We start from the raw sequence: 13,003 nt of genomic DNA on the forward strand, positions 1-13,003 counted from the left end.
GGAGGATTTTCCCAACCAAGCTCTTTGATCTTCTGTGATGTGATTTTTGCAGTGTTGGGTCGCACATTGTCCTGATGAAACATCACTCCTTTTTGATTCACCAAAGGGGATCTTTTTTTCTTCAAAGCATGGTTCAAAGACTCTATTGCTGACAGTAGACTTGAGCATTGATTGTTGCATTAGGTGGTAACAATTCAAAGTGAATTACTCCTTTGCAATCCCACCAGAAAGAGAGAACCTTTTTACCATGAAGTTCCTTTCTCGGTTGTGGTTGAGCTTTTTCCCTTTAACCAAGCCACTGTTTATGACGTTTCACATTTCGATAGAAGATCCATTTTTTGTCACCAGTCACAAGTCTATCCAAAAAGGGTGAAATGAATTTGCAAGAATGGAGAGAAGAGCAGATGTCAACTCAGGATTTGTGGTTGCTTTTGAACAGTTCATGAGGCACCCATTTTCAAAGTTTAGGAACCTTTCCAGGTTCTTGAAGATGATGATGAATAGTTGGATGGTTTAAACTAAGCTTTATTGCCAATTCTTCAACTGATAATGCAGGATTTTTTTAAGTAATGCCTCAAGGAGCTTATCATCAAACTCAATTGGATGTCCCGTTTGATCTACATCTTCAAGGTTGAAATATCTACTTCTGAATTTTGCAAACCATCTTCTGCAAGTTCTTTCATTCAAGCATTCTTTCCCATAAACTGAGTGTATGTTTCAAATCACTTCGGCTGAAAAGTTTCCTTTTTTGTACCCATGAAGCATTATGTGCCTCAAATGCTCTTTGGATACTTCCATGTTAGAAAGGGTTTTAATCAAAGAAATTTTAATTCTATTATTCTGTAAAATAATATTTAATACCCAAATGCATTAAAATAATTTTTTAATTCCATTAGACATTCTAAAATTCTATTAAATTTCATTCAATTTTAAAAAAGGTAAAATCAGACAGAACTTATAGAATGACCTGATATTTTATCAAACACAAGTATGTGGTATAGGCCAAGACATGGCTGTGCAGTTAAGAAGCTTGCTTCCCAACAATGTGGTCCCAGGTTCAGTCTAACTGTACATCACCTTGAGTGTCTTCTACTGTAGCCCTGGGATGACCAAAGTTTTGTAACTGGAAACCGAAAGAAGCCCAACACACACATACACAGATAGATAGATAGATAGATAGATAGATAGATAGACAGACAGACAGACAGACAGACGACAGACAGACAGACAGACAGACAGACAGACAGACAGACAGACAGACGGACAGACAGACAGATAGATGTAGGAGCACACATGTATGTGTTTGTGTACAGTTGTAGATAAGCATCATCACATAGCAAATTCTTTTGCTTCCAGTCTTCAATGAAAAACATATCTAGCAATGAGAAAATAGTTTGCTAACAAGAAGGGCATCTGGCCATAGAAAATCAGCCTCAACATATTCCATGTGACTGAGGAAATCATGTGAAAGTGGATATTAAATGAACACTACACTGTTGTTTAAAAGCAGGTCAGCCCAGATGAGCAAACTATGACCATAGATATTCCAGTTAAAACTATCCTGTCCTTTCATATATCCAAGTCTACTTTGTTTGAGTGTTTCCATTTTTTTAAAACAGTAAAGTGTGATTTTGAGGAAAATTTGACTTCTATTTCTAGTAAGTTAATTAATCATATAATATTCCCTCATTGTTAAATTATCATTAGATATAATAAGCTGAAAGTAAAAGTCATACAAACAAAAAATGTGATAAAGGCCAAATAAAGCACAGTTAAAGCTTTTCTTATTTACTTTATACAAAGAAACAAACTAAATTTATGACAGAGAACTGTACTACACAATTCTTGTAAACATGTGTCAAATACTTGGAACTGTTCAGGAGTGAATGATTATGTTTTGATACAGTAGCAAGTAATTTAACTGTGAAAAGGATAGAAAATAGTAAGTGCAAATGAGATTTAATATTTACAAAAAAAAAAAACTGGAAAGAAAATAATAGAAAATACAAAAGAAACATTAAATCTACATGCATAGTGTTATGACAAAATACACATTTTACATCACCTATAATTTACTGCAATCTAAAATGATTACAGTTTTTATTTAACACTTGCATCTCATAAACTATTTATCAGCAAAGATGTAAAATTTAGTTTTCTCAAAGAAATAATGTATATTATTTCCTGAGAAATAAAATCCCCAAAGAAAACATAATGGAATTTTACTTGAAATGTGGAATATTATTATAAACAGGAAGTATGTGGAGTTATATTGCCTTTAAAGTTAGAGCAAATATCATAAATAATTGCAACAAAACAATATCATTATTTCAAATATGTATTTTAAGAAATCTATTTGGTATATAATTATAAAGGTGCAAGTGTATGTGTGTGTTTATATGGTGTTTGTTTATTGTGCTGTGCATATGCATGTTTGTTTCTGTGTACTCTGTGTATGTGTGTGTGTGTGTGTGTGTGTGTGTGTGATGTACTGAATGACATACATGAAAATTTTCCTCTTAGGTGAAAAGCAAAATAAAAATCCCATAGGTAATGTTAGCAACTCTCAAGAATGAGAGAGAGAGAGACATAGTTTCAAGAATTTAAGAATTGATATCACAAAATTAAGTCTACAGACAAAAGGAACACCTATGCGTATGTTTTGGTTTTATTGAACCATATCAGTATAGCAATGTATACTCCAGAGGTTCTCAATTGTCTTTGTTAAAAGTGCAAGCATGAATGATTGACTAAGAAGTTTACTTAGCAACCATGTGATTTCAGGTCCAGTCTCACAAGCTGTGTATGAGTGCATGTGTGTGTGTGTGTGTGGTGTGTGTGTGTGTGTGTGTGTGATGTACTGAATGACATACATGAAAATTTTCCTCTTAGGTGAAAAGCAAAATAAAAATCCCATAGGTAATGTTAGCAACTCTCAAGAATGAGAGAGAGCGAGACATAGTTTCAAGAATTTAAGAATTGATATCACAAAATTAAGTCTACAGACAAAAGGAACACCTATGCGTATGTTTTGGTTTTATTGAACCATATCAGTATAGCAATGTATACTCCAGAGGTTCTCAATTGTCTTTGTTAAAAGTGCAAGCATGAATGATTGACTAAGAAGTTTACTTAGCAACCATGTGATTTCAGGTCCAGTCTCACAAGCTGTGTATGAGTGCATGTGTGTGTGTGTGTGTGTGTGTGTGTGTGCGTGTGTATACATATACATACATGTACATGTATGCATCTTTAAGAAAATTATACAATTGCTGGCCAAAACTTGTTATAACCCTTTTATTCATACAGTTATATATATATATATATATATATATATATATCCTATAATACAATGGGCTATATATCTGTTGTAATTTAGTCATCCATAGTCTGATAATATTTCGGAATAAAATTCTTTCTTCAGATATACTTAGATGGAGTCGCTGCTATAATCGGTTTTCCAACTGCTTTTCTTTTGGAAAACCGATTTTAGCAGCGACTCCATCTAAGAATATCTGAAGAAGGAATTTTATTCCGAAATATTATCAGACTATGGATGACTAAATTACCACAGGTATATAGCCCATTGTTTGCAGTGCATTGTTGTACCATTCAAAATTTTTTATCCTCTACAAGCAATACATAATGCTTCAAGCAAACTACAATACTCTCCTATATATATATATCCATATTTTGCTTAAGCATTGTGATACTAAAAACCCGGTGTAGAACTCAATATACATATGCTTCAGAATGAAGTTTAGTTGAGTTCAGAGCAGTAATAAGAAATTGAGATGACAAAGGAATAAACAATAAGCTTTAGTTCATGACACAATGAATTGTTTAGTCCTTTGTCATTTCAATTTCTTCTTATATATATAATGATAATAATAATAAATGCCCTGATGCAGTACCAAGCAGTGGCTCTCATGGCTTCTGATTTTAACTGATTGGAAATGTTATCATGTACATTGTTTTGTCTTGGTATAAAAGATGGGCTACAGCAAATATTCTGCTCAATACCACAGGTTTGCTTGTCAGTTGTTTGACCTTAACCAGTTGAGCATGTCCCTTAGTGGCTGACAATATGTGCATCTCTGATCACGAGCGGAAGTAGTGGGGGAGCATCATAGCCATGTGTTGAGAGGGATTCTATGGAGTTTGAATAATTCACCTCTGGAAACATAGGTGTTTCGTTCAACATCCTTAAACAACCCTTATTCAAGGACCTTTTGAGCGGGATGGGTTACTCGACCAGAAGAATATTCTAACTGGGCGCCACCTGCAAGGTCATGTGCTGTTTATCTTCATATGAGATCACCATGTCGCGCACATATGGTTGTGATGCATGTGCCTGGTGTACCCTTATCAGACGGGTCGTCATGATGGGTATACTGGGCTTCGTATATTTTACCCCAGTGTCACTTTGATGGCATGAACTGCTCTCTAACTCAATAATAATAATATGAGGGAATATTTTTCCAAACTTACAGGGAAAAATTCAATTTAGAAATACTAAATCAAATTTCACAAAATATAATATATATATATATATATAAATTAGAAAAAAAAAAACACCTTTCATCAATTCAATAATGAAAAATTAAATTATACCATATAGAAAAATTACGTATTATAGAAAGGTTAAATATAAGATAAAATATATAACGATGATTAAATAATGTGCAAAATATTAAATAAAATGTATATATTTGGTACAAAATTGATACGTATTTCGTGGCCTATATTTAAGAAATGATAATAGTCAAAATAATAGTAGTAGTAGTAAAATCACTTCAGTATAAATATAGCCACTCTTCAGGTTAAAGATAACAACAATAATAAAATAATTAATTAGATAAATTAATAAATATACGTAAATAATCTTGTAAAGTATGAAATATCTTAACAAATGTATCCTTGTTTAAAAATAAGATACAATTATATGCATGTTTGTATGTATATATGTGTATGTGTATACATATGCATGTGCATATATGTATCACTGTGGTTTCCCCTAAGCTGCACAACTGGTGTTGGTTCATTTACATTAACACACTTCTTCACCCAAAATGTAAAAGTTCGTGTAAGATCCTTCTTAGCTTAATGGATAAACACTTTACTGGCAGTCACAACTCACTCAGACTTTTGGTATAAGAAACACAATCATTAATAGAATTCCATCTCTTATTTGATGGCTTTGTTTAGTTTTATAGCACCAAAAACTGGGATGACAACGATCACTATTTTTTTTCTGATGAGTGTAGTCTTAAGTAATCTGACAAACTAATAACTTGTGTGAAACCAACAGGTAAGATCATCAGAAATGGATCTATAATCCAATATACCTTGATCAACACACACACATGCACACGCATGCATGCACAGGCACACACACACACACAAAAACATACTGACACACACACACAAGATATTCAAAGTTGTGACAAATTGATTTCTGCGCTTTGAAAAAAATAAACTTTACAGCTTTAACTATTTTTCTACTCTCTATACACCCAAACACATATATCCTCAATCCATGCAAGTATGGAAAATGTGATGTAAAATTATAATACATAAGTCTTACCCTCAAGATGTTGAATCATGTTTCAAATTGCATTTTAATAACTCCTCCAAAAGAATATGCATCCAGAACATGCTCTTGTTTGCTTTTGCTATCTTGTGGTATGCCTGCCCTCCCACCCCAAGCACCTGTACCAGAAGTCCCTATCCTCTGCCATCCTTTGGTTGTCTCTCATAAACATTTCTAAAGGCTTAACACCATCCCCACCCTTACTTAGGGTTTATCACCTATGTAAGGTAGTGATCATATAGTGCATAAACATGATGGTGTAGTACATGCAGGTTGAAGGCTATTGTTTGTTTATGAATTCTGCTAAATGCAAGCTTTCTTTTCAGGTACATGATGCTGCTGTCCCCCATCCCACGGTCTCATGGGTTCACACCTCCCACACCCTAAGAGTTGGCACACTCAACGTGAGCACACTGAAAGGTAGTTCTGGTGAGATTGTTGAGATGCTTGAACAGAGACGTGTAGATTTGTGCTGCCTCCAAGAAGTAAGGTGGAGAGGAGGTTTCGCTAGGTTCCTCACAAGCAAAGAACACAGGTACAAGATTTTCTGGGCAGGGAACACTGATGAGGTTAGGGGCGTGGGTATACTTCTTGCAGAGAAATGGGTTGATAAGGTAATCGAGGTAGTCAGAGTATGTGATAGAATACCTAAGATTAGTGTTACATCATGGGTTAGCAACCATTATCTCAGCCTATGCTTCTCAGCCAGGGCTACCTGATGGACAGAAAGACCGATTTTATGACATCCTCTTGCAGACTACCTCATTGACAAATGACAGGGACCTTCCCTTTGTGGCTGGCAACTTCAATGGACATGTTGGACAACATGCAGGGGGCTTCAATGGTGTACATGGAAGCTATAGTTTTGGTTCACACAATAAGGAGGGAACCAGGCTGCTGGAGTTCTGCAATGCGAAAACCTGCCTAGTCATCTACTGTTCTGGCAGACACACTAGCCAAATTGACTACATCCTCACCAGAAAAAGGGAAAGATGGCTGCTTATAAACGCCAAAACCTTCCCAGGCAAAGAATGTACCCCACAACATAGACTAGTAGTTACCAACTTCAGTATTAGGGCTAAATGGATGCCCAGAAGACAACCAGCATTGAGGAGAAGGGTCTGGAAGCTTCAAGATCCTGCGAATGGATAGAGATTTAGAGGTGTATTACTGGAAGCCTTTAAAAAAATAGAGGAGGATATAGCATCACATGATGTGGAAGACAACTTGAGCTTTCTACGCGACAACCTGCAGAGGGCCACTGAGCAGATCTGTGGATGGTGCAAAGTTCCCTCTCAGCCCAAGGTATCATGGTGGTGGAACAATGTTGTTGACAGGGATATTAAGGAAAAGAAACAGGCTTGGAAGGACTTGAAGAACAGTGTTAGAAGGGAATTGTATCAGACTTCCAGAAGGGCAGCTAGGAGACAGGTTTATTTAGCCAGAGAGGAAGCAGATAAGAAAAAAATTTGCTAACGTTCTGCACCATGAGGACCAAAGACTTGAGGTGTTTTGTGTTGCAAGACAGTGTGTGAGAGAGAACCGTGATGTCGTAGGAGAGAAATGTGTTCGCATGGATGATGGTTCACTTGCATTAAACAAGGCTGCAAAGAGAGAGGTTTGGAGACACCATTATGAAAGGTTGCTCACTAAAGAGAATGAATGGGAGAAAGAGAGTCTGCCGGATGTTGACCCAAGAGAGGGATCAGCTAGACGAATTGACAGTACCTTGGTAGATAAAGCAATTAAGGGTATGAAGACGGAAAGTTTCTGGCCCATCAGGAATCACCACAGAGATGCTCAAAATATCTGGCAGTGTTGGCTATAGCCTAGTCACCCATATATTAAACCAGCTGAGACATGAAGGAGTCATACCCAATGACTGGTGTAGCAGCACAAGTCAACTGCTACAAAGGTAAAGGTGACGCTTTAGATACAAATAATTACAGAGGGATCAAGTTGTTGGATCAGGTAATGAAGGTCACGGAGAGGGTCATAGCCCAACTAATTAGGAAGAGAATCAGTTTAGATGAGATGCAGTTTGGGTTCGTGCCAAGGAAAAGCACCACTGATGTTATATTTCTGGTAAGACAGCTGTAAGAGATATACCTAGCCAAAGATAAACCTCTGTATCTGGCTTTCGTTGACATGGAGAAAGCCTTTGACAGGGTCCCCCAATACTTTATCTAGTGGTCAATGAGAAAACTAGGGATAGATGAATGGTTAGTGAGAGCTGTGCAAGCCATGTACAGGGATGCAGTCAGTAAGGTGAGGTTTAGCAATGGATACAGTGAAGAATTCCAGTTAGGGGTAGGGGTCCACCAAGGATCAGTCCTCAGCCCCTTCTTATTCATCATAGTCCTCCATGCAATTACAGAGGAATTCAAGACAGGGTGCCCCTGGGAGCTCCTCTATGCTGATGAACTTGCTCTAATTGCTGAGTCCCTACCAGAACTAGAGGAAAAGTTTCAGGTGCGGAAGCAAGGATTAGAATCGAAGGGCCTTAGAGTCAACCTAGCTAAAACCAAAGTCTTAATAAGTAGAAAGGCAGACAAACCACAAATCCCTTCATGTAGATGGCCCTGCTCGATCTGTAGAAAAGGCATAGGTAGAAACTCCATAAAATGTACCTAGTGTAAGCTATGGACACATAAGAGGTGCAGCAATATCAAAGGGGGAAGATAGTTTTTTTTTATGTGGCAAATACTCAGGTGCTATAAACACTGAAAATGTGCAGAGAACAGCTTCTGTCACATTCCAGGGAGAAAAACTAGGAATAGTTGATAGCTTCCATTACCTCGGAGATCAAGTTAGTAGCAAGGGTGGATGCTCTGAAAGTGTAGCTGTTAGAATAAGAATTGTCTCAGGAAAGTTCAGAGAATTCCTACCTCTGCTGGTGACAGGGCCTCTCACTCAGAGTAAAAAGTAGACCGTATGACACATGTGTATGAACAGCCATGCTACATGACAGTGAAACATGGGTTGTGACTGCTGAGGACATGCATAAGCTTGCAAGGAATGAAGCCAGTATGCTCCGCTTGATGTGTAATGTCAGAATGCATACACGATAGAGTGTAAGCGCCCTGAGAGAAAAGTTGGATTTAAGAAGCATCAGATGTGGTGTGCAAGAGAGATAACTGCGCTGGTATGGTCATGTGTTGTGAATGAATGAGGACAGCTGTGTGAAAAAGTGTCACACCCTAGCAGTTAAGGGAACCTGTGGAAGAGGTAGACCCAGGAAGACCTGGGATGAGGTGGTGAAGCACAACCTCCGAACACTGGGCCTTACCAAGGCAATGACTAGTGACCGAGACCTTTGGAGATATGCTGTGCTTGGAGAAGTGACGAGCCAAGTGAGACCATAGCTCATGGCCTATGCTAGTGAGTGTAACCAGCCCACTTATCGATACCCCTCATTCATTGGACAATAAATTTTGCTTGTGAAGACCTATTGAGGCAAGTGAAATCAAAATCAAAATCACTGACGTGGCTGATGACAGTACTGCCTAATTGGCACTCGTGCCAGTGGAATGTTGAGAGCACATCCAGTGGGGTGTAACCGGCCCACTTATGAGTACCCCTCATTCATTAGACAATGAACTTTGCTTGCGAAGACCTATTGCGGTATGTGTAAACAAATCAAAATTGCTGACGTGGCCGATGGCAGTACTGCTTGATTGGCACTCATGCCATTGGAATGTTAAAAGCACATCCGAGAGTGATCGTTTCCAGAGCCATGCCGGTGACACATGAAAAGCACCATTTGAGCATGATCATTGCCAGTGTTGCCTTACTGGCACATGAAAAACAACATTCGAGAATGGTCGTTGCCAGTGCTGCCAGACTGGATCCTGTGCAGGTAGCATATAAAAACACCTTTTGAATGTGGTCGTTGCCAGAACCGCATGACTGGCCCTCATGCCGGTGGCACGTTAAAGCACCCACTACACTCTCAGAGTGGTTGGTGTTAGGAAGGGCATCCAGCTGTAGAAACTTTGCCAGATCAGATTGAGCTTGGTGCAGCCTCTGGCTCACCAGTCCCCAGTCAAACCGTCCAACCCATGCCAGCATGGAAAGTGAACGTTAAATGATGACGATGATGATGATAATGATGATGATACTTCTCATCATTTCATATGATTCTTCTTCTCTCAAACTCATCAACCGTATTGAGAGATAGCTATCATTCTCTAATATTCTGTAGACTTAACATTTTCATATATTTGTGTAGTGAGCATATCTGTATGCTTGAAAAGAAAGGAAACAGAACAATAAAACTAACGACAGAGAGAAGCTTCAACTTTGAATAGAAGTTTTGAATACCATTTTAGTCTTATTTATAAATCCAAATGCACAAATATATGAAGGCATTCTAGCCATAAACATCACACTGTTTCATGTGTGCAGTGGACCCAGGAACACATGAAATGTGTCCTGTTCTAAAATAGTGCAGTGTGGTATGGTTGCTATTTCTAGCAGGTCAAGCAATCATGTAAAGACTTCCTTGTTGACTCATGCATCCATGTATTTTTATGGTCTATATGAATGTGTCTGTGAGTGTATGTACTTTTGTGTATACGTTAAGTATATATAATTGACAACAACACTGTTCCAGTTTTAATACTTTTATTAATAATTTTCATATTTAACATTTATATGAAATCCATTTGAGAAATAAAAAAAACTCTGAGATAGGGAATTTAATTAATGGCTACAATAGCAGCCAACTTTCAATTAAAATATATCAACTCTATATCTTCAGTACTCTTTATTTTGTTTGTAGTTTTGTATTACAAAAAGGAACATTCAATATTTAAAAACAAATTTAAATCATTCTATAATTACAATATGGAATCAATTATATCATGTTACTTTGAGTTTCTGATAAACTCCTCTGAAAATTCTAATATTGAATCAAATGTATACCACCGCTGACTTAAAATCTTCAGATTTATCTCAACCTGGTCTCAACAATTCTATAAATATAGCAGGTTTACTCTGCAGAAGTAAGCCTAATTCCATCACGGAATTGCTGAAAGTAGGTAAAAGTATGTCTGATGATTTTTAAAACCAGTGGTAGTATAGATTTTATTCAATTCAATATGAATTTTCACTGGGGATTTTCAAACTTAGAGTATCATGTTTTAACTGATTACATAACATAGTGATACCTATAAACAGTACTTTTGAACTTGTATGAATTCATATAACAATATATATATTATATATATATATATATATATATATATATATATATATATACACATATATACATACATATATACATATATATATATTATATATATACATATATACATACATATATATATATTATATATATATATATTATATATATACATATATACATACATATATATATATATATATATATATATAATCAAATATGATATGATATATAAAATAGTATAATATATTGTAATGCAATATAATGTGAAACAAATTGGTTTATTTTACTATTCATCCTCATAAACAAATTAAAGTATTGTAAATCCTCCTTAAAATATCTATGTGAACTAACAGTATACATATTTCCATTCTGATATATTTACAAAGAGAACAAATATATTAATGTTAACTTGTGGGTATTTACTACATTTTTTAATGAAGCAAAAAATGACATTTGGACAAACAAAATGCATTTGTGTGCATTTTCATGTGTGTTACAGTAAAACAGACTAGTGAATCAGTAAATAACTTGACAGATAATGGTAATAAACAAGGGTATAAATCACTTTATACAGGTATTTTTTCCCTCCTAGCACCCATAATTCATTTTCTGTTATTATACTCCTAATATTGAGGTGAATGAAAATAAATACAATGCAACGTCAACATAAAAATCACATATTATGACATGTAACATCAGCAACATTAAAATCACTTATTAGCATATTATCACATGTAGCAACATTCATTCTCAAAAAGAATGCATGTAGCATATGCAAAGAACTAAAACAGGAAACACATCATATCAAAAGCTATTTAGAAAATTTGATGAAATCACATGCATCTGTGAAGTCAAAATCCCATGAATTGACTTCTTTATATTGGTTTTTATATTTAGAAGAACGTTTTTTGCTAAAAGAAATCTCCTTTGATGGCTGAAATAAAGATCTCTGCTTTGCCTTAGTTTCTTCTGTAATGGGTGCCTAGAATAAATAAATAAAGCAAATATGGCAGAATATAAATTTTTAATGTTTACACAGCTTGGTGAATAAGCTATAAATTGCCTTCTGCCTGTGTAATAGTTGTACAATCAATGTTATTTTATAGCAAGATCATATTAAAATACCATGATATCAGAAACTTATTTGAAAATTCCAACATTTTATATAAAACGTGTTTCTTTTTCCTTTTTAATATTTCCTTCGAGAATTTTCATTAAATGCCAAATTAAGTGTTGTTTAAGAGCAGTGAAAGTCAAAGAATATCTATAACTGTGAGATTTAAAATCAAGAATATACTTATCTCTCCTAAGTCTTTTCCACCTTAGAATCATGTGTCTGTTTGTGTAACATTTATTTAACTATTTGAATAGTTAAGTATCTGATTTCTTGATCTTGGTCAAGTAATAAAATATGTTGACCAATTCAGGCAAAAAATTTAATGTGCTAAAATGGAAATTAGTATTAATAATACATACCTTAGCTGACTGTTTTTGCTGTTTAGATTGAGACTGTTTTGATACGAAATTAATCAATGCATTGTAGAGACCACTGGACACAAAAAGAGGATTATAAGTCTCAAGAAATTCCAACTAAATTGAAATAAAAAAAAGTGTCATATTAAATTTTCACTATTATTTTCATTTAAAAATTAATCTGCCAGCATGGCAGTGGGGTAAAAAATTTGCTTCCCAACCAAATGGTTCCAGGTTCAGTCCCACTGTGTGGTACCTTGGGTAACTGTATTCTATTATAGCCTTCAACTGACCAAAGCCTTGTGAATGGGTTTCATAAACAAAAACTGCAGAAGCCCTTCACATATATATATATGTATATATATATATATATATATATATATACGGAGAATTCACAAAAAAAAAAAAGAAGACGAAGACAGGTGGTGTAGACAACAAATATATGTATTAGTATAATGCTCGAGAAGTGAGAAAGTCTTTAACGTTTTGGGCCTACGCTCTTCCAGAGAAAGGAACACAGAAAGAAACAAGGAGAGAAAATAAAGAATGTGAAGTGGCTAGCGATCTATTATGGAAAAGGCCGGACAGAAGGGTCACACAAGAGAGCTAGGGAAAAGGGGAGATAAAGTGGTGGTGATCCCAAAACGAAGGTGCGCATGCGTGTGTATAAGAGAGTTGTATGTGCATGTGGAAGAGGGCTGGTGATCAAGATATGTGCGTGTGTGTATGTGGTGTAGGTGTGGAAATGT

General features: G+C 35.8%; 1 protein-coding gene across 1 annotated transcript in view; it reads right to left on the reverse strand.

Annotated features, from left to right (window-relative positions):
* Positions 1-11,082: 11,082 nt before the first annotated feature.
* The window catches only part of LOC118762512 (meiosis 1 arrest protein-like), a 168,353-nt gene continuing 166,432 nt past the window's right edge, over positions 11,083-13,003 (reverse strand). The window contains exons 12-13 of the mRNA XM_036501158.1: positions 12,258-12,371; positions 11,083-11,763 (exon numbers count right to left, since the gene is read on the reverse strand). Coding sequence (XP_036357051.1) covers positions 11,593-11,763; positions 12,258-12,371 — 285 coding nt within the window. The 3' untranslated portion in view covers positions 11,083-11,592. The remainder of the gene's footprint in view (positions 11,764-12,257; positions 12,372-13,003) is intronic.

This window comes from Octopus sinensis, linkage group LG3 (assembly GCF_006345805.1).
Source record: "Octopus sinensis linkage group LG3, ASM634580v1, whole genome shotgun sequence".
NCBI lineage: Eukaryota > Metazoa > Mollusca > Cephalopoda > Octopoda > Octopodidae > Octopus > Octopus sinensis.